The following is a 23,146-nucleotide window of genomic DNA, read 5'->3' on the forward strand; positions in this document are numbered from 1 at the left end:
TAAAAATATGCATGTTTAAAATTGTAAATGTTCTCTGAAGTACCAAATAAATCTTTGGTGAAGATGGCAAAATATTCAGCCAATGGAGGGCCTTGGTCATGCCTTGCTTGTAGCAGCTGTTTGAATAAAGATGTGTGAAACAGCAATGGCATCATCCAGGATGATGAACTGTTTGATGCTGCTCGCCGTTGGGGTAACTCATTAACCCTGGTTAGTAAGAGTCACCCCAGTCGAGGCTTTATCTGTAAACCTGGGTGGAGTTAATGTTACTGTTTGCCTTTCGGGTGCCTCCATGGAGGGGGAGGAGCCTACAGATGCAGAGATGATTAAATTATTTCACTGAATGTGACTGAAAATAAAGTAAAATGTTTTCAGGTTTATCTATTCACGCAAGTGAAGTTTGTTCAGTGCAAGTACAGTCGAGTATTTTTGTCTTTAAACTGTTTACTCTTAATGCAGGTGTATTAGTTAGGCATTGAAATAAGTCTCAAGCAACTGGAAAATACACTTTTCAGGCATTTATCAATCTCCCTTGGTGCCGGAGAACTCTTTATTTTAAACAATTGCTGCATTTTTGAGCTCGTGGGAAACATTTACTTTGCGATTTGTTTGGCCTGCAATTGCCAATGCTTCAGTGTTATATGGCGAGCTCTCCACTGGCCACCGTGACAGAGGTGCACCAAAGAAGAGGTACAAGGACTGCCTAAAGAAATCTCTTAGTGCCTGCCACATTGACCACCGCCAGTGGGCTGATATCGCCTCAAACCGTGCATCTTGGTGCCTCACAGTTCGGCGGGCAGCAACCTCCTTTGAAGAAGACCGCAGAGCCCACCTCACTGACAAAAGACAAAGGAGGAAAAACCCAACACCCAACCCCAACCAACCAATTTTCCCTTGCAATCGCTGCAACCGTGTCTGCCTGTCCCGCATCGGACTTGTCAGCCACAATCGAACCTGCAGCTGACGTGGACTTTTACCCCCTCCATAAATCTTCGTCCGCGAAGCCAAGCCAAAGAAAGAAAGTGAACAGAAACAAAATTTCCAATTTTCTCTTGAAAAGAGAATTGAAATATATTGAGAAGAAAGAAGATAGAGGAAAAATGGATATGCTCGAAGTAAACATTCTCCATGATTCAACATTTTGAAATTTACATCAATTATCTTGGTATTGAATCTTATTTTAAATAATAGATGTCTTTAACATCACTTAATATTCTTTCCTAAATGTATTGGCTCTATAATAGACATATATTTTTCACATCAACAATGACTGGAGAAAATCACAGGTTTATACATTTGAATGAATTGCAGGTGGGAATTTAATTACTACTCTAATTGAGATTTGTGATAAATAATACCAAACCCCTTTGGCAATACCTGTGCTGAATATGATCCCCAAGTTAAACTCAAACATTGCAGGATGTTTATGATACATATCCCACTACTCTATGAATATTCATAGGAAGCCTCTTAAACACTAGTATTGCATCCATTTCCCTATTACTCCAATTCCAGGCACCTACCATTCTGCATAAATAAAACTGCATAAAAAAATAGCCCGCATATATCCTTTTAAGCTTGTCCCAAAGTCAAGTTTGTCTCTAGGACAAGGAAAAAATGGTAGGAAAAGGGAACTATGGATGACAAAACAAGTAAGGTAACTTGTAGAAAGGAAGAAGCAAACCTATGTTAGATATAGGAAGCAGGGAACAGATAGGACTCATGAGAAATATATAGAAGCCAGGAAGGAGCTTCAGAAGGAAATTAGGAGAGTTTGAAAGGGGCATGAAAAGGCCTTGGCAGGTAGGATTAAGGATAACCCCAAGGCATTCTATGCATATGTAAAAAAATAGAAAGAAGACAAAAGTGAAGGAAGGACCACTAAAAGATAAGAGGCAACATGTGCCTAGAAGCAGAGGAGGTCGGGGAGATCCAGAATGAATACTTTGTGTCAGTATTTACAAGAGAAAAGGTCCTTGATCAGGATGAAGTTGAAATAGCGCAGGACTCCTTCCTGGACAATGTGGTGATTATTGGTGAGGAAGTGTTAGATCTTCTAATTAACATCAAGATTGATAAGTCCCCAGAGCTGGTTCCAGTATACCCTAGGTTGCTGTGGGAGGTAAGAGAAGAAATCGCAGGAGCATTAGCTATGGTTTTTGAATCAAAGGTGCCAGAGGATTGGAAAATGGCAAATTTTATCAGAAGTAATATAGGGAAATCAGGACGATGATTCTTTTGAATCCTTTTTATCTAAATTACATTTACCGACTTTAGGAGATGAAGAAATGAAAGAACTTCATTTACAGATTTTGAGATTAAGGAAGCTATACAGTAGATGCCAAATGGAAAGTCACCAGGTGATGATGGACTTTCAGTAGAATTTTATAAGGTGTTTTATGAAGATTTATCTCCTATATTTATCAACGTGCTTCAGCAAGTAACAGATGAACAGTCATTACCTGAGCCTTGTTTGAGTGCGATAATTACAGTGATCCCAAAGAAGGACAGATCTTTTGAATGTCCTTCATATAGGTCAATTTCTTTACTAAATGTGGATTATAAAATAATAGCTAAAGTATTGGCAAATAGACTTGTCAAATATTTGCCTCATTTAGTGCATGTTGATCAAGCAGGTTTTATTAAGAATAGGTGTGCTTCTGATAATATTCTCAGATTGATAATGCATCGAGACAACAACCCAACCAACCAATTCTTACATTTGATGCGGAAAAAGCATTTGATTGGGTTGAGTGGAATTTTTTATTCAAAGTGTTGGAGAAGTTTAATTTCGGCCCTTTTTTTTACTGGTTGGGTTAAGGCATTATATAAAAATCCGATTGCTAGGGTGGTGACGAATGGCCAAACTTCCTTACCTTTTAATTTAATGCGATCAACACGTTGTCCATAGTCACCAGCCTTGTTTGCATTGGTCATTGAACCATTAGCTCAGGTGATTCGACAGAATGATAATATTAAAGGGATAAAAATTGCAGATGAGGAATATAAGATTAATTTATTTGTTGATGATGTATTGATTTATTTGACACATCCAGAACATTCTTTGAAGTTTTTACAAGAATGTTTAGTTCAATTTGATGTATTATCTGGGTAAACCGGTGCGGACTTGAAAGCCCAACATGGCCTGTTTCCACTCCGTAAATGGTTATATGGTTATGGTTATATAAGGTAAACTGGGATAAGAGTGAAATATTGCCAATTTTGGATGGAAATTATGAAGTGTGTAAACAGATTATAAAATTAAGATGGTCTGATAAAATTAAATATTTAGGATTAACTGTGGATGCGAATTACCAATCTTTATATAAATTAAATTATGTACCATTATTGAAAAAGATTAAAATGGATTTTATCAAATGGAAAGACCTTCCATTAACGTTAATAGACTGGGTAAATTGTATTAAAATGAATATTTTTCCACATATTCAGTATTTATTTCAGTCAATTCCATGTTTGTTCTCAAAGGATTTTTTTCAAGATTTGAATGTGGTGGTGAGGAAGTTTTTATGGAAGGGAAAATTAGTGCGAGTAGCCTTATAAAATTTGATGTGGAAATATGCTTTAGGAGGACTTCAATTGCCTCATTTTCAAAATTATTATGAAGCTGCATAGTTGAAGTTTGTTAATAGAATGATGGATATTAAGCAGCCCACTAGTTGGGCTAAAGTGGAATCAGCTTGTATTTCTGAACTTGAAGTTCATCAGTTTATATATAAATGGAATCCCCATTTATTACAGGGATATAATATGCCGGTATTAAATCATTTATTAAGGATATGGACTAATAGAAATGTTGTTATAGGTACAAAGGGTAAATTATCAACTCACACTCCATTATATCAAAATAAGCTTATTTCTTTTAAAGGTATGGCATTCCTTAGGTGTAAAAGTGATTCAGGATTGTTTTGAAGAAGTACACTTTCTTTTAAACGATTGATGGAAAAATTTGGAATACCAGTAAATTCTTTCTTTGTGTATTATTGTTACAGAGTTCTGTGTTGTGTATTGGCCTATGTGTTGTGCAATTTTGTGTTGGAAAGTGATAATTTGCCTTAGAGAGCCAAGGTGAAGGTGGACTGCTGAGAGAGTGGGAGACGGACTGGGCATGTGCAGAAAATTATCTAGAAATTTCTGGACATGGAAGTCAAACCATCACTGGGTGTGGCTGTGAAGTGGAAGGAAATGGAAGCAGAGTCATTGTCTGAGAGGCAGTTTAGAATGTTGGGCATTTTAAAAGTGACGAACATTCCGAAGACAACCAGAAGGATCCGGACCATGCCATTGTTCTCTCTCTGCAAGCAACACAAGGCAACTTTGAATTTTGTGCTCTTTCTCTCTCTCAAAGATCTTTTGGCTTCAGTTTACCAAACAAACTGAATTTTGTTTATGATCTTTGCTTCAGTTGAGATCAAAGTTTTATGAGTCTTGTGTGTTTTGTGTCTGGTTGTGTCTGTGGGCTGGTTGGAAATATAACTTAGACTTTAATTACATATGTTATATTTAGGCTGGGGAATTTATTAGCTTTACACTGTTATAGAAATTTGCATAGTAACCAGTGGGCATTGTTATAAAAGGGGGATTTTGAATTAAAGTTTGAAGGTGAATTTTTTGTTAATCAGGTAATTGTTCATCTTTACCTGATTGCTGGTTGCTGGTTTGATCTTGTAACAATTATCAACTTCGAGCTTTGATAAGGGATAACTATGGAAAGGATATGAAAGTACCTGAGACAACACAGTTTGAATCTTTGATTTCTCTAACATTAAAAAAGTGTTTTATTTCTGATATGTATTGGTTGTTACAAGAGAGTATGGATAAACCAAATTTGGAGAAATCTCAAAATAAATGGGAAAATTATTTATCTTGTGATATACCTCAGGAGGATTGGGAGGTTATGTGTCATGAAGGGGTAACTAAATTGATTAATGAAAGGTATGGTTTAGTAAATTATAATTTTTTTGCATCAGTTGTATTTGACCCCAGAGAAATTGAAAAAAAAAATGAATTTAGTAATTCAGATTTGTGTTTCAGGTGTGGGTTGAATATTGGAACTTTCTTTCATGCAGTTTGGCTTTGTGATAAAGTTCAACCATTTTGAGATAAAATTAGGGTATTTTTTGAAAAATTTTAAGATTAAATTACCATTGGACCCAGAATCTTTTTGTTGGGTTATATTTTTTTTTGACTGGTTTGGGGTTGGATAAGTTTCAGATAGCTTTTGTTCGTTTAGCATTAACAGTGGCACGGAAATGTGTACCGATTACTTGGAAAGATAATGTAGAGATTAATATAGTTCGTTGGCATAATGAATTGAGATCTTGTATTTATATGAAAAAAATAACATATAATTTGCATGATAATTATTCTTTTTTTTGTTCAAATGTGGATGCCTTATTTGGAATGTAAGGATTTAGAAATATCTTAAAATGCTATACTGTATTTTAAAATTTGTAATTATTTAATATATGGTTTTTTTAAGCTCCTCTTGTGGGGCTGGCTGAGGGGGGGGGGATGGAGGGAGGGTTGTTATTGTTTGTTTTTTTAATGTTATTTTTTTAATGATTTGTTTATTGTATCTTTTCCTATTTATGGTTTTTATGTTATTTTTTAAAATTAAATAAAGTTTTTTAAAAAAAGAATAGTCAAGCATGGGTTTGTAAAGGGAAGGTCGTGCTTCACAAGCCTAATTGAGTTCTTTGAGGAAGTGACAAAAGAAATTGATGAGGGTAGAGCAGATTTCAGTATGGTGTTTTATAAGGTCCCCCACGGGAGATTCATCCGGAAGATCCAAGAGGCATTGGATCAATGGAACCTTGGCTGCCTGGATAAAAAATTGGCTTGCAGGAAGAAGACAGAGAGTAGTGGTGAAAGGGAGGTACTCTGCATGGAGGGCAGTGACTAGTGGAGTGCCAGAGGGATCAGTTCTCAGTCCTTTGCTCTTTGTGATTTTTATGTGACTTGGATGTTGATACAGCAAGTTGGAGGAATTGTAGATGGAGCTGAAGGATGTCAAAGGTTGTAAAAAGACATAGCCAGAATGCAGTGTTGGGCAGAAAAAAGGCAAATGAAGTTCAATCCGGATTAGTGTGAATTGATGCATTTTGACAGGACAAATTGAAAAGCTGAGTACAGGGTTAACAGTTGGTTAATTAAGAGTGTGGATGAACAGAGGGATCTTGGGATTCATGTCCATATATCCCTCAAGGTAGTTGCTCAGGTTGATAGGATAGTAAAAAAAACCTGTGGGATTCTGGGCTTCGTTAATAGGGGGATTGTGTATAAGAGTAGAGAAGTCATGTTGCAGCTTTATAAGTCTCTTGTGAGATTATATTTGGAGAATTGTGACCAGTTCTGTTCACTTCATTATAGGAAGGATATGAAGGCTGTGGAAAAGGTGCAGAGGAGATTTACCAGGATGTTGCCTGGATTGGAGGGCATGTCTTATGAGGCAAGGTTGGCAAAGCTGGGACTTTTCTCTTTGGAACATAGAAAGATGAGAGGGGACTTGATTGAGGTCTACAGAATTATAAGGCATAGATACTTGTTTCCTAGGGTGAAAATAACAACCACTAAAGAACACATGTATAAGATTAAGGAAGGGAAGTATAGGGGAGACATCAGGGGTAAGTTATTTATACAGAGAGTTGTTGAGGCCTGGAATGCATTGCCAGGAGTTGTGGTAGAGACTGAAACATTAAGGGGCTTTAAAAGACTATTAGATAGGCACGAGGATGAAAGGAGAGAGTTATAGGGTAGGGAGGGTTTTGCATTTTTATATGGTTCAGCACAACTTGGAGGGCCGAAGGGCCTGAAAGTGCTGTAATGTTTTGATGTTTAAAAGTGCCCTGCTTCTTCCCACCTTAAATTCATGTTCTCTAGTAATTATACCCTGGGAAAAAAAGATTCCAACCTTTTACTCCATTATTCAGACAACCCCTTTCAACACATCTCATAATTTAAAAACTTAGTCCTCATGTCTTTCCTATACTAGTTACACTTAATGTTTTGACCAATAAAGGCAAAGCATACTGTATACCTTCTTTACCACCCTATCTCATTCTGCAGCCACTTTGAAGGATTGCAGAACCTGAGCTCTAACATCCCTCTGCACATCAATGCTTTCAAGAATCCTGCCTTTAACTGTAATGCATATACTTTCCTTACATTCGACTTCCCAAAGGGCAACACCTCACACCAGTCCAGGTTAAAGTCCATTTGCTATTTCTTCGCTCGTTATGTAATACCTCTCTACACTGTTCACAGCTCCACCAATTTTAGGATTATCTGCAAACTTACATTTTCATCCAAGCCATTTATATACATTACAAACAGGTGTCTCAACATTGATCCCTGCAGAACGCCACTGTTTATGAGCCTCCAGCCAAAAAGAAATGCCCCTCCACCACAACCAGCCATCTTCTATGGGGCAGCCAATTCTGAATCCAAATTATTAATTCACTGCACCTCATGCACCTGTACTTTCTAGATCAGCTTACCTTGAGGGATCTTGTCAAATGCCTTCGTAAAATCCACACAGACAACATCCATTGTCCTATCTTCATCCACCACCTTTAACACCTCCTAAAAAATCTCTACCAATTTTGTAAGATATGACCTGCCTTGCTGACTGTTCCTAATCTGATCATGACTTTCCAAAAGCGTGTGAACTCTATCCTTAAGAAACTTCTCCAATTTTTCCCTACCAATGATGTGAGGTTCATCTGTCTATAGTTTCCAGGGTTATAACCATTTCCCTTCTTGACCAAAGGCACAACATTGGTTACTCTCTAGTCTTCTAGGACCTGCTAACGAGGATACAAAGATGTTTATCAAAGCCCCAAAACCAAAGTAAAAATTTCCCAGCATAAAATTTTTTAAATAAAGATTGGTGGACAAAACAGCAATATTACTTAAATGGTGAAATGGTACAGATGAAGCATTTGTTCAACTTCAACTTCAACTTCAATGATGTCAATGTCGTAAAGCAGGCTAAGAATGGTCAATTTTCATACAATGTGAATCGCCTGATAATTTTGTGCATATTTCATTGAGAAATCATTATTTGGCTGAGAGATTTACCATGGTCCTCTCAGGTCCTTTTAATTCATTCAATGGATCCTCAACTTAAGGGTGATAAAACTAAACAGTGCAGAAACAGGCCCTTTTGCCCAACTGATTCGTGCTAACTAAATTGCTAATCTGAGCTAGTCCCATTTTCCTGTTATCACCCCACATTCCTCTAAACCTGCCCCCTCCCCCCGCCCTTGTTCAAACATCTTTTAAACATCTCTGTGTGAAAATGACTATTCCTATTCACTTATCTAAGCCCCCGATGACTTTATATGCCTCTTTAACATCACATCTCATCCTTCTATTCTCCAAGGAAAAGAGTCCTGATCTCTTTCAAGTCGAGCCCTCCAGTCCTGGTTACATTCCCATAAAACCTTTTTGCACCCTTTCCAGACAAGAAGTGAGATAAGGAGTTAATTAATACTTTGCAGTAAAAGTGGGGATTGTGAAATAAGTATGATACCTGATCTAAAAAGGACGTAATGCTTACCGCCCGTGCAACCTATAGTAGGCCAGCTGAAGAGCTAGCTGTACAAATATGTCTGGATGAAGCTTTTTCTCTTTGATCAAAGATTTACCAAAGGCAGTGAAGGCATAACTGATAATTTGGACATCTGATGCCTGCAAAACAAAATAAAAGTTACAATGATCATACAAAAGTTAAGTTCCATCAATGTAATTTAGCACAATTTACCTTTATAATGGTAAACAAATTAGTCAATACAGCTTGTAAATTCTTCCACCACCAGACTGCAACCTTGCCTACCCACTGTTACTTCATTCAGCAGGGCATCCAAACAGAATGATTTTGTACATTTGATTCATGAGAGGTAGATGTCAGTGAGTTTAATGATTGTCCCCTCATTTGTATTAAGAGACTATTAAGTTGGATGTATTAGGGTGCCTGGAATCATGGCTACACCAGATCAAGTAGGGGATAGCAGATTTCCTTACCTACATTATTTTTGGGAAGGAGGCATTAATTACAAATTTTTAAACATAGTTGATTTGAATGGAGAGTGCCCAAATACATTTCAGTCATCCCTGGCTTCAAACTGGTTTTGGGACAAGATTTGGAATAAAATGCAACCTTTCTTTCATTCAAAATACATCATGTATCCAGAGACAAGATGTCAAGGTTCCCAAAAACAGGCATGGGAGAACACTGTGTGAGAGTGCTTGGAAGCACAAAGTAGTTCAGTGAAGAAAGATCATGTGTTTGACAACTAATCAGTTTCAATGTGAAAGCATAGCTTTATAGCTCTGTTGATCTGTCCATGAAAAACTAAAAAAAAAAGTTTTTGAAACTGGCATCCTGCAAAAAAAGGAGATATGATGAACTGCAAGGCATTAACAGGCACGCTTTACATTCAAGAACTCTCTCTAGCCTAATGAGAAACAGCTATACTTTGTTTTCTGATCAAGAAATGTCATTTGTGAAGGAAGTTCAGCCTTGCTGGAGATACAGGTCAAAGTTAAGGATGATGAAGAGGAAGAAGATGTATTTTGTTTATCAGGTCCTTCAATTAAACAACATGAATTAATGACTTCAGAGTCATGAGAGCCCTGGTCGAGGTAGGAACTGCTTTTAGAATATTGGTGCAAAAATAGTTTTTAAAGAAGGGTTGTCTTGAAGCACCTTGGTATTCATTTGATGAATCCAAATGGTAATATATCTAATATTCGCTGCCCAGTAATAAAATCTAAAATTAGGTAATGCCAAACTTCCATTTTGAAGGGAATTTTTTTTGAGGCGTAGGCACTTGTTTTTCCAAACAAAAGAAGAGATAAGAGAACCTAATGAATCAAAAAAGGATTTAGGAACAAAAACTGGTACAACTGGTATTTAGGTAAAATATTCATTTTGATAATATTAGCATCCAATTAAAATCATCGAAAAAAGAGACCCTTGAGAGAGGGACTTTTTAACATGATTCAGTAGGGTAAGGAAATTTTCCTTAAACAAATTATTAAACTTTTTAGTAATAGTAATGGCTAGATAGTTAAATTGATTTAAGATGGATTGACCTAGAGATCAAGTCTACTAAAAAGATATTCTCTCCTTTTAATACTGGAGCACCTTTGAATTTTTGGCTTCCAAGTTAACTGATAATTTGGTAGTCCGACACACTTGAGAATTTGATTTCAATTTAGAAAACATTTTGGTTGCCATAGATTTTTACTGATTAGCCCTATTCAAAGTAACTCCTTTTTTTAAAAAAAACCTTCAGTCCAAGATATTGGTTATACTCAATGGCTAAGCTTGGGTATCTTTCCTGAGATCTACATATTGTCCAAAATATTGCTTCTTTTTAACAATTATGTATTAAATTTAAAATACCTAAACATCACTTTTTTGTTATTTACAGATTAGGAGCTTCTTAAATTCTATAATGTTGAATCTTCCCCATGACATAGATCTTCACCTTATTTGGGAAATATATAATTTAAAATTTAATTATAAAGGATTTGCTTTTTGCCCTTTATAAATTACTTTCAAGATCTAGGGATAGTTCCCCGGGTGGTATTAAGAAAATATCGGATCAAGACTTTCAACAACCATTTGCCAAAACTACATGGAATTCTATTCTGAAACGTGTTCACTCATCTTCTCTTTGTGCTAGGCACTCATTAATACAATTTAGTCCATCGAGCATATTTTCGTAAGATTCAGTTAGCTAAATTTTATCCTAGCATCTCCTCTAAATGTGATAAATGGATAACTGAGGAAGGTACTTTGTATGATATGTCCTTCTCTCTTTAATTTCTGGCAAGGGGTATTATCATTTGTTCTTAATATTAACTTGGCTCCTAGCCCTATCATTGCTATTTTTGGAGTGAGTGGGCCAATGGATTTAATACTGACTTTTTCACAATCCCATGTACTGGCTTTTGCTTCCCTCATTGCCAGAAAGGCCATTTTACAGAGATGGGATATGCTGTCCCTCACACTCATATTCAATGGTTGTCTGATGTGATGGCATGTCTGTCTCTTGAAAAAATTAGGTGTTCCACTACAGCAATGGATCTGAACTTTCTTTCTCTTTGGGGTTCTTTTCTCAATTACTTTCAAAATTTGTAGATTAATTGTTTTTGGGGTTTTTTTTTGCATGGACTCCTGAATTTGGCCAGCAGCTCTCATAGGATGGGGCTTGATTCTTAGTTTATGAATACATGTTTTTTTTTCCTCTTTCCCTTTTTTCCCATTTAATAACATAGGTTCATATGTACCTTGTCTATTGTTATTTGATACTTTAACTCGATATTAATTTACTTTATTATTATCATATGTATCTATATATTTTGCATATGTTAAAACCAATAAAAAGATTGAAGAAGAAAGAAAGGTGGTCTGATACACTGGATGTGACAATCCTGGGAATAACAATTCCAGGCACCTACCATTCTGCATTAAAAAAAAGCATTAAAAAAAATAGCCCCGCATATTTCCTTTAAGCTTGTGGAACTCAGGAGACTAGGATTCCTGTTGGAGCGAGTTTCGTCAGTTCATCTCACTTGGTTAATATTTGAGTCTATCATTTTTTAAAAAATTTAGACATACAGCACAGAAACAGGGCAGTTCGGCTCACAAGTCTGTGCCACCCAATTTACCTACACCTCCGGTATTTTTCAAACGGTGGGAAGAAACTGGAAACTCCGGGAAAAACCCACACAGACACAAGAAGAACGTATGAACTCCTTATAGACAGTTTGGGTTTGAACACCAGTCCTGATTGCTGGTACTGTTAAGCCATTTTGCTAACGGCTACGCCAACCATGCTGCCCCTGTTCGGATTTAGTGACAAATTGGAAGGGTAAACACAATGTGAAGTTGTTGGAAGTAAGCTGCACACATACACATTTAAGTAACTTCCATACTAAGAAAAATTAACTTGGTTTAATCTCTTTGACATGTCAGTTCTGTATTTTTACAGCCACAAATTAATCATTATTCAACGAGACACCTAATAGCTCTCCTACCACTCTAAACTGTTTAGCCAGTTCATGAAGTAAATGGATTGAGTGCAATTGCTGTGCTCTAATGGAAGTTCCAGAATTTAATTTGAATTAACATATTCTTCATCCATTAACTGAATTTTCCATATTTTGCAAAAAACATTGCACTCTTTCTCCAAGTAAAATCAATAAAAGGAAATACCTAAAGTCACCAATTAATTGTTGCACCTGAATTTTTGTGACATTGATATCCTTCTTCAACATAGTACAAAAACGTCAGAGAAATACTTCAGAGAAGCATTTTCAGATAATTTTGGCAGAGAGAGATTTTGGTCTAGATTTTGCAAATACAATGAAAGAAAAATCATGAGTGTTCAGTATCTCAGTGGTGAAATTTAGAGCAACATCAGAATTCCTGAGCATGCCTTTTTTAATTTCCAAAAATTATCCAACAACTCTGTACATTGCCAAAATCTGAACTATTTGCAATCTTTTTCAGTCTAGTCAAATGACAAAAAAAATTCCAGTTCCTAAATTACGTAAAATACTGTGAAAATGTTTCGGCTTTGAAGAATGAACAAATGAGCTTTTTTAAAAAAAATACACAAGGCATAATTAGTGCTTGTAAAGTTTTTCTTTGGCTTGGCTTCGCGGACGAAGATTTATGGAGGGGGTAAGAAGTCCATGTCAACTGCAGGCTCATTTTAAATGTGTTTTATTTTTATAGATTTATTTATGAAATTTCAATATCTATTAATATGTCTTTTTTTGCATTTAGTAAAGATTTTAAACTATAAGTTGAAATCTGTGCTTTTTCCTTCTTGGTTTGCTGTTTGAGAGAATTCTTCAATGTAATTGGCAGTTTTGTCATCTTAGAAAATCTCACAAAAGACCAGATATCCTGAGAAAGGACACCAGTCTCAAAATGCCACGTAAAAATGCAGAAGTTCACTTGGAGAGTGATGATATTGATATCAGTTTGCTGTTGACCATCAATTTCATGTCTTCAAACCAGGTGATTTAAAAGCAAAAATGGGGTCAGGAAAATATTAAAGAAAGATTTCCAGAGTTTAAGGCTTGAATTACAGCTGAAAATTGTGAAACAATTAAAAAAAACATCAAGATCAACCATCAATTTAAGGAGAGAAGAAGTGTTGGTTTGTAGGATGTCACAGTGTAGTGCGGATTATGGAGGGTCAGATGGCCTCTCTGTCCAGAACCTGGTGGGATTGTGGACGGTCATGTAATTTCTCCATCAGGAACCTGATCGGAAGTCGCATTACCTGCCAATCAAGTTTGGACTCTGCCCACCCATTAGTGCACACCTGACCAGTGGCCTCCTTTAAATCACCCAGTGATTACCTGTGCTGGACTCTCCAGTTTACTGCACTTTAAAAGTCTACTATGTGCAGTAGCTCATCTTCTTTGCTCCTTGGTCCTGACTACGAACGCTGCTCTACACCAGGTCGTCAACTGTGGACATCGCTGGAGGAATTGTAGGTAAGGTGTGCACTACACTGAAAGTGGGACTGTAGTATTGTGTGAGAACACACAACATTGAGCCATACCATTGGAACAGGGACTAGTTTCTCTGTGAACCTACCAAAACTGATTTGATCTCACATAATAATTGGTACTGTGAGCATGGTTCAAGGAGTCTTGGTAACAATCCTTTATCCGGACATCTAAAATCCAGAAAGCTCCAAAAACCAGCAAGTGAGGAGACCGGCAGTGCGAGTCAGGTGGGCGAAAGACTGGCAGTGTGAGTCGGGTGAATGGGAGACCGGCAGCGTGATTTGGGCAGGTGGGGAGGGTGGGGGGGAAGAGAGGCAGCGCGAGTTGAACGGCCGAAGGGGGGGCAACCGACAGTACGAGTTGGGTGGGCCAGGGGGAAGACCGGCAGCGTGATTGGAAGCGGGTGGGGGGGGGGGTGGATATATCAACACAAATCAGGTGGTCTTAAATCTGGCTTTCCGAAATCCGTAAAAATCTGTAATTCAGAACACTGTCACTCAAGGGTTCCGGATAAAGGAATATGTACATGTAATATTTTTTGTTTCTTTTTGTAATTTTTTTTTAACCTTATTTTAACTGATTAGTGAGTGGTGTGACTTCCAAGGGGTGGAAATGTAGTATGGATTGTGCTGTGTCATGTGGTCTCTCCTTCTGAAACCTAGTGGGTATGTGGATTCTTGAGGTCATGTGACCTCTTCATCTGTAACTTAGTCAGAAGTCACATCACCTGGTAATCAAGATTGGACTCTGCCCACCCATTAGTGCATACCTGACCACTGACTCCTTTACTGTGTACCAGGGTACATGTTGAAGTCCCTGTATAGCAAGAGTGTGCTAGTTAATGAATATTATTGCACATATGTGAGAGAAGAAGGAGCCACTGGTATCAGAGATTGCTGTATCCAATGTGACCGCTTACATTATTTGAAGTACCAAGTGCTATTTTGTGTATTCCCTGTTACTATTTCCCTGTTTGTGCAATAAAGATCGTCCTTTGCTTGGTTAACCTGTGTCTGGACTTGTTTCTCTGTGAATCCACTGAACTTGATTTGATCACGCATTACACACAGCAATAAAGAAAGTAGAAGATTGGTAGGGAGAGGAATCCAAAGATGAATCTGCTGAATACCTGTGGGGCTCCTGTTATATAGGGGTGGCTAACCCTCTTAATGATACATGAGAGTTATACAAGTTATGTTAGATTACTTATAAAATTGCTCCTTTGTATCCCAAAACTGGCTGTTTGTTGACTGGGAATCTGAAATGATTTGCACCTGCTTGTAATACTGTTGTTTTGCTTGCTTTATGTCTTTCAGAATCCGTTGATCCAACACAAAAACCAACTCCTCTGGCAAAGGTAGGTCACGTACTCCATTTGATCCCTGAGAAAAAAAACATAAAATACCATAAGTTATCTTTAAATTATAAGGCAATATGTTTACAAACAGAGGTACAAACAATAACTGGTTAGGAATTGACATATTAAGCCACTAACAAAAATTGGGTGCCAATGGCAGCTAATGGACCTGCAAACTTACAGAGCCAGTGACCCAAGGTTAATTCCTGACCCCGGGTGTTATCTGTGTAGAGTAAAGTCAGGAAGTACCTTTGTATACATTTAATGCTAAAAACAGAGGAAGAACTTTGTTCCCATAACACCCTTCACATACCTTCCATTTGCCTTCCATTATCTTCAGAGTTTGATCAATATAATAACACATGGAAACCATGACCATTGCATCATATGGAGAATGCTGGATTAAAACAAAGTCAACAAATCATAAAGTCACAGTCTTAGAGCATAGAACAGGCTTTCTGACCCAATTCATCCATGCCAAACAAATTAGAGTACTGGGGTTGTCCCATTTTTTGCACTTGGTCCATATCCTTCTAAACTCTTCCTAAGCCATATATCTTTAAATTTTAAATGTTTTAAAATTATAGAAACACACCACAGTAACAGGCCCTCTGGCCCCAAGCTCGTTAGCCCTAATATCCCAATTAACCTACAACACCCGTACCTTTTGGAGGAAGCTGGAGCATCTGGAGGAAATGCACGCAGATGTGGGGAGAATGTACAAACTCCTTACAGACAGCACCGGATTTGAACACTGATCACTGGCATTGTAATAGTGTTGTATTAACCGCTAGGCTTTAGAAATTTTAGACATACACCATGGTAACATGGCCTCTGGCCCACGAGTCCATGCCGCCCTAACCTGCAACCCCCGTATGTTGTTTTGTGAAAGGTGGGGGGGGAGACACAAGGAGAATGTATAAACATGAAAGTCTGTGGACAAAGTGGTTGAAGTAAAAACACAAAGCTGGAGAAACTCAGTAGGTCAAACAATGTCCTTTATAAAGCAAAGATAAAAATACAAAACTGACATTTCAACTGTGAGCCCTTCATCAGGGTATGGAAAAAATGTGAGCAGGCATCTGAATAAAAGGGTAAGGGGGGAGGCGTGGTCGCAAAGGTAGGAGGTAATAGGCAAAGAGAAGGGCAAGAGGACAGAGCAGCAAGCAAGGGGATGGCGAGGTGAGTAGAGAGGAAAGGGGGGGTGGAGAGCTGGCAGGAGGAAGGGAAGGGGGGAGAGGAGAGCAGATTAGCACAAACCAGAAAAATCAATGTTAATGCCATCTGGCTGGAGAGTGTCCGGAAGGAAAATCAGGTGTTGTTCCTCCAATTTTCGGGTGATCTTGGTGGAATAGTACATGAGGCCATGGACAGACATGTGAGTATGCAGAACTGAAATGTTTGGACACCAGAAAGTCTCTATCACTGGTGTGGACAGAGCGAAGGTGCTCAATGAAGCAACCTCCCAGTTTGCATCCAGTCTCTTCAATGTAGAGAAGGCCACAAAGGGAGCATTGGATGCAGTAAAACAAACCTGCAGATACAAAAATGAAGTGTTGCTTCACTTGAAAGCTCTATTTGGGACCCTGGACTGTGGTGAGGAGGAGGTGTGGGCACAAGTGTGGAACCTCCTGCGGCCACAGGGTAAGGTACCGGGGTGGAAGATTGCACAAGGGAGTCATGGAGGGAGCAATCCCTACAGAAGGCGGAGAGGGGAGAAGAGGGAAAGATGTGTCTGGTAGTGAGGTCCAGTTGTAAGTGCTGGAAATTCCGCAGAATAATGTGTTGGATGCAGAGGCTGGTGGGGGGTAGCTGAGGACAAGGAGAATCATGTGTTTGTTGCATCTGGAGGCAGAGAGGGCCTGGGCAGATGAGCGGGTAATGGAAAAGAACCGGGTGAGGGCTGAATAGATGGTGGTGGAGGGGAAGCCACGTTTGTGGAAGAAGGCAGACATTTCGGAAGATCTGGACTGGAAAACCTCATCTTGGGAACAGATGCAGTGGAGTCAGATAAATTGAGAAAAGGGAATAGAATCCTTGCAGAGCACAGGGTGTGAGGAAGTGTAGTCCAGGTAATTGTGGGAGTTGGTGGGTTTGTAATATATGACAGTGGAAAGCTTGTCTCCTGAGATGGAAACAGAGAGATCCAGGAAGGGGAGAGTGTAATGGGAGATGGACCACATGAATTTGAGATCGTGGTAGAAGTTGACAAGCTTATCGTGGGTTCATGAGGCAGCTCCGATGTAATCATCAATATATTGGAGGAAGAGTTGGGGGTCCTAGCCTGTGTAGGCTTGCAGTATGGATTGGTCCACAAAACCCACAAACAAACAAGTATAGCTGGGACAAACTTCTTACAAACTCCTTACAGACAATGCTAGATTTGAACCTGGGTCATTGGCAGTATAATACCGTTGAGCTAACCGTGCTGTAAGAATATTTTTGAATGTTGTAATTAAACTGTCTTCTATAGTTTCTGCTCGCAACTTATTCCATATACAGACTATCCTCTGACTGAAAAGACTGTCCAGGTCTCTCTTGAATCTCTCTCCTCTCACCTTTAACCTATGCTCTCCAGTTCTTGAATCATCTACCCTTGGAAAAGTGTCCATCTTAATAATATTAGATAGCATAAAATTCTTATTTCCTATAAATCTGCAATATATTGAGGCTATCTGATATGTAAAGAATCCTGAAACATAAGGAAACAATGACTTGTGAACAGGTTCAGTCTTATGTGAGAGTAATAAAACTTAAACTATCCAGTAAAAATGCACGCAGATGACCAATCAACCTTTTAAGAAGAAAGTGCCGCATTATGAGAGAGAGCAAAAGTCAGATAAGACACCTAATAAAAGCCAGACTATCATCTGAACCAGTGGTTTTCAAACTGCCCCCCTTAAACTCACATTCCATTTTAAATAATCCCTATGCCATAAATAATCTGTGATTAGTAAAGGATTGCTTAAGGTGGTATGTGAGTGGGAAGGTTGAGAACCACCGATCTAGACCCAATTGTTACTAAAATATTTTACTTGAGATTGGCATTGGCCCATTTCCTTTGGGGTTATGAAATCGTGTACATTAACAAGGCATTAAGGTAAAATAATGGTTTTCAAACCTTTTTTTCCTACTCACATACCACCTTAAGCAATCTCTTACTAATCATAGAGTACTTATGGCATAGGGATTGCTTAAGGTGGAATGTGAGTTCAGGTGGGTGGGCAGTTTGAAAACCACTGCTGTAAACATTGAAATAGTGAAAAAAATCTTTTTACAAATCCTATTCAAAATTACCAGTTCACCAGCATAATTGGTCATTTAGTTCATCAATTAAGTGATTATTCTGTGTACAGACAGTCCAGTTTACACTATATGTACTTTTTTTCTTCAACTGACTTACATCACAGTTTGAACCAAATGTTCCATTAGAATAACTAAGGCAATTGTAGGACTTGTCACCCCATCGTATAGTTGGATCTCCAGTTAGGGCTGATAAACATATCTGTAAGGAATAAAGAATCAAAATGTAAGAAGAATTGCTCGCTTATGATTGCGTGTAATATCCAAATATCACCCAAGTTAGAAAGAAAGAGTGAGCAAGAAGCCACAAACAGATAGATCAGGATAAGTTGTCTACTTAAACGTTCCCACTCAGATTTCTGATTTATTGTTAGAGTACATACATGATGTCACATACAGCCCGGAGATTCTTTTTCCTGTGGGCAAGGCAGAATCACTACTTATTGGTAATGCAAAAAAACTCAACGTACACATGTAAACAAATAAAGAAACATAAACAAACTGATTGTGCAATATATAGAAAAAAAAATCAATGAAGTGCAAAAGTAAGAGTCCTCAAATGAGTCTCTAGCTCCTTTTCCACTGACACATTGCTGCAGGAATTAACGGGGAATTAACTGGGAAAGGGTCCAGTGGAAAAAGAAAACAGTTATCACACTGGCGTCATATTACGTTATTTCACGCCGGATTGACAGCTTCTACCCCTACTCATATCTCTGGCATCAGCTGATACCGGCGTGCCAATTAAACCAGTAGAAAAAGGACAGCAGAAAGTCACCTGTTTCCGGTTGAAGGTATAGCAATCCGATCCCAGGAGTGAGTGTGTTCAGTGGAAAAGCAGTCACTGTCCCAGTTAATGGTGGCCCAGTGGAAACAGCACAAACGGCTTCCTATCCCTGGACACTGCACAGCCAATTAACTGGAATGCCAGTGGAAAAAGAGCTTCTGATTGAGTATCCTGTTGAGGACTTTGATCTATTTGCTTATTGTCCCCAACACGGTTACAATGTAACCCAGGACGAGCTGGAGAAACAACATCTGGACACGTTGCAGCATCTGAACTCTTTCTGTTTGCATCAGAATAGGGACATTTCTGCAAGTCATCCATATAACCATTTACAATACATAAACAGGCCAGTTTGGTCCTACTAGTCCATTCCGAACATCTTCTCCCACCTAGTCCCACTGACCCACATTTGCCCCATTACCCTTCACACCTCTCCCATCCATATACCTATCCAACCTATCCTTGACAATTAACTGATCATGCTTCTACCACCACTGCTGGAAGTTCATTACATACCCCGACCACCCTCTGCGTAAAGAAATTCCTCATGTTTCCCTTAATTTTTTACCTTTTTACTCTCAATCCATGCCCTCTTGTTTGAATCTCCCCCCCCCCCCCCCACTTTCAGTGGAAAAAGCCTATCCAAATTGACTCTATCTGTCCCCCTTATAATTTTGAATACCTCTATCAAATCACCCCTCAACCTTCTATGCTCCAGGGAATAAAGTCCCAGTCTGTTCAACCTTTCCCTGTAACTCAAACCCTTAAACCCTGGCAACATTCTCATAAACCTCCTCTGCACTCTCTCTATACTGTTTATATCCTTCCTGTGATTTGGTGACCAAAACTGCGCACAATATTCCAAATTTTGGCCTCACCAATGCCTTATACAATTTCAACATAACATCCCAATTCCTGTGTTCTATACTCTGATTTATGAAAGCCAACATACTAAATGCCTTCTTTACCACTCTGTCCACATGTGATTCAACTTTCAGAAAATTATGTACCATGACTGCTAAATCCCTTTATTCCACCGCACTCCTCAAATGTCTACCATTTAACACGTATGTCCTCTTTTGATTAGTCCTACCAAAATGTAGCACCTCACATTTATCAGTATTAAACTCCATCTGCCATCTTTCAGCCCACTCTTCTAACTGTCCTATATCACCCTGTAAGCTTTGATAATCTTCCTCACTGTCCACATCACCGCCAACCATTGTATCATCTGCAAATTTACTAATCCAATTTGCCACCCTATCATCTGGATCATTAATATATATGACAAACAGCAGTGGACCTAGTACCGATCCCTGAGGCACTCCACTACACACCGGCCTCAATTTTTACAAACAATTTTCCACCTCTACTCTCTGGCATCTCCCATCCAGCCAATGTTGAATCCATTTCACTACTTCATCATTAATATCTAATGCTTCCATCTTCCTTACTAACCTCTTATGGGGAACCTTATCAAAAGCCTTACTAAATTCCAAATAGACAACATCCACTGCCTTCCCTTCATCAACTTTTTTAGTAACCTCCTTGAAAAACTCTTTAAGATTTATTAGACATGATCTACCACATACAAAACCATGCTGACTACTCCGAATCAATCACTATCTTTCCAAATAGTTGTATATACCATCTCTAAGAATCCTTTCCATTAATTTACCCACCACTGATGTCAGACTTACAGGCCTATAATTATCCAGTTTACTTTTGGATCCTTTTTTGAACAGCAGAACAACATGAGCCACCTTCCAGTCTTCTGGCACCTCCCCCGTGGCAAGTGACATTTTAAATATTTCTGTCAACGCCCCCACTATTTGGGTCCTAGGGAATATTTTGTCAGAACCTGGAGATTTATCCACCTTGATCTTTTTCAATATAGCCAACACTACCTCTTTATTAACTCTTGTATTATCTGAGACATTGGCTGTTTTCTTTTGCTCTCTTCGTTAGTGCACCATAACCTACTGGACATGTCCAACAGCCTTGCTATTAGCAGTACATTACACAAGCAATAAAATGTAATATGATTTTAACTCATTTATTTTATCTATCCCTACCTTCTCTGCTATTTAAAATGAATGTTTTCTCTATCCAAGTTCTGAGAAGATATCAAATGTTAACTTGGTTTCTCTTTCCATTGATGGTGCCTGACATTTCTAAAATTTGCAGTTATTGTTTTGTTTGGTTTCATTCCACAACATCTCAAAACAAACATAATTTTTAAATCAATAATTTATGATAATCTTCTCACTTCAGAGTAATTGTCAGGTGTTGCATGGGGACTGGCATCATCCAATGAAACTATAAACAAGGAGCTCTGAATTTGTTCCAGAATAGTCACATTTTTGGGATCCAGGCTTATTAAATGTTCCCTTGTCTGCAACAAAATGTTAGAAAGAAATTCATCAGATACAGAAATGTTTATTTTTGCAAAAAACTATCTCCAAAATCCTTCGTGACAGTAAACATTGAGCTCTGCAATGCATCAGGTTCAACTGCATGATATTATGAACAGTCAGGTCCATTCACTGCAAACCAATCACTTTAATGACAGATTCTGTTTAATGAAGAGTTTAATGAAGACAGTTGCATAGGATTTAAGGTGACTCATCACCCAAAAAACGGTTCATGAAATTTTCACATTCCTGTTATGTGGTCCAACTTCTAATGCAGTCCTGGGAGTTTATTCATATATTTCAACTTCTCGTTAAATTGTTCAAGTGACCTTTAGAAAGCCATGAAGAAATTATGTAACAGGGTTATGCAACATGTCTGGCTACAAGGGTACCAACAAGAGGTACTGACGTTATCAAGTAAACTGTCACACAGGCATCACTTACAGTATAAGCATAAAAATTATTCATTTGGTATTAATGCTTTTTCCATCTATTTTGGCTTTGTCGTAGATATTTATTGTACTTGAGACAATGTCATCCCACAGTATTCTGATTCTAAAAGCAATATTTTCCACTCAGAGGGTGGTCTGCATCTGGAATGAGTTGCCAGAGGAAACTGAAAGTGGATTCAAAATGAAAATTCATAAAACATTTGGACATGTTTATGAATCTGGCTGGCTATATCACTGTCTGGACCTGAGACACCAATGTTCAGGACAAGAAAAAAACTACAAAGGGTTGTTAATTTGGCCTGCGACATAATGGGCACCAGTCTTCATCGAGGTTATCTACAAGAAGCGGTGTCTTAAGAAAGCAGCCTCTATCTTCAAGGACCGCCACCACCCAGCCCATGCCCTCTTCAATCTGGTACAATCGGAAAAAAGTTACAGGAGTCTGGATGTGCACAAAGACAGCTTCTTTCCCGCTGCCATCAGATTACTGAATGAATAGTGAACCACAGACACTATCTTACTTTGAGTTTTACTTCTACTTGCAGTATTTTTATTTATTTTATAAGGTGGTTTATATAAATGTTTGTGCTGTGATACGAAACAACAAATTTTATGCATGTTCATGACTATAAATTCTGATTCTGAATTAGAGGGGAAAGGACCAAATGGAGTCAAATAGAATCAGTCCAAAATGCCCACAGTTAGTTTGGACCGGTTGGGCTGAAGGGGTGATCTATGCTGTTCGACTATATTATCCAAAATTAATGAAAAATGTCATTTGCAGTTAAAACATATATAAAAGTGTCCAATGCAGCTGTTTATTGTTATTGTCCTAGGCTATTATGGCTATTAAGATAAATTCTGTCCTCCAAAAGACATGATAAGGACAGATAAATGTGATGTGCATCAATGACACAGGTTGAAAGCTATAAATATCTTTGGTGTTGTTAAATACAGTAAAACACCTGGTAAGCAGTACCTACAGGGATTGGTAGATGCCTGATAAGTGAATTTTCTGGTTGCTTGAGACTCCATGTTGCACGATTGGTGAACTAACAGTGAGTTGAGCCAATTTTAAAGTTTTGTATTTTTTACCTATTTATATTCCACAATTTTTTTTGCTGGTTGCTTGAGGCCTACTGGTTGCTCAAATTGCTGCCAAATCCTGGGTCTATAATTGGAATAAACAACTGAAAACAATTTCTATTTATCATCTTAAAACTGACTTAGATACATTGAAACAAAAAGGAAATAAAAGCATGCCTAAATT

At 38.2% G+C, this 23,146-nt stretch overlaps 1 protein-coding gene across 9 annotated transcripts in view; it reads right to left on the reverse strand.

Moving 5' to 3' along the window:
- Positions 1 to 23,146, reverse strand: part of crot (carnitine O-octanoyltransferase) — a 90,167-nt gene that overhangs the window by 25,941 nt on the left and 41,080 nt on the right. For all 9 annotated transcript variants that reach the window (XM_069914303.1, XM_069914300.1, XM_069914305.1 and 6 more), the window contains 5 exons: positions 21,280 to 21,405; positions 18,324 to 18,425; positions 15,234 to 15,317; positions 14,838 to 14,945; positions 8,582 to 8,712 (listed from right to left, as the gene is read on the reverse strand). In XM_069914303.1, coding sequence (XP_069770404.1) covers positions 8,582 to 8,712; positions 14,838 to 14,945; positions 15,234 to 15,317; positions 18,324 to 18,425; positions 21,280 to 21,405 — 551 coding nt within the window. The remainder of the gene's footprint in view (positions 1 to 8,581; positions 8,713 to 14,837; positions 14,946 to 15,233; positions 15,318 to 18,323; positions 18,426 to 21,279; positions 21,406 to 23,146) is intronic.

The sequence above is a fragment of the Narcine bancroftii genome, chromosome 1 (assembly GCF_036971445.1).
Source record: "Narcine bancroftii isolate sNarBan1 chromosome 1, sNarBan1.hap1, whole genome shotgun sequence".
Lineage (NCBI taxonomy): Eukaryota > Metazoa > Chordata > Chondrichthyes > Torpediniformes > Narcinidae > Narcine > Narcine bancroftii.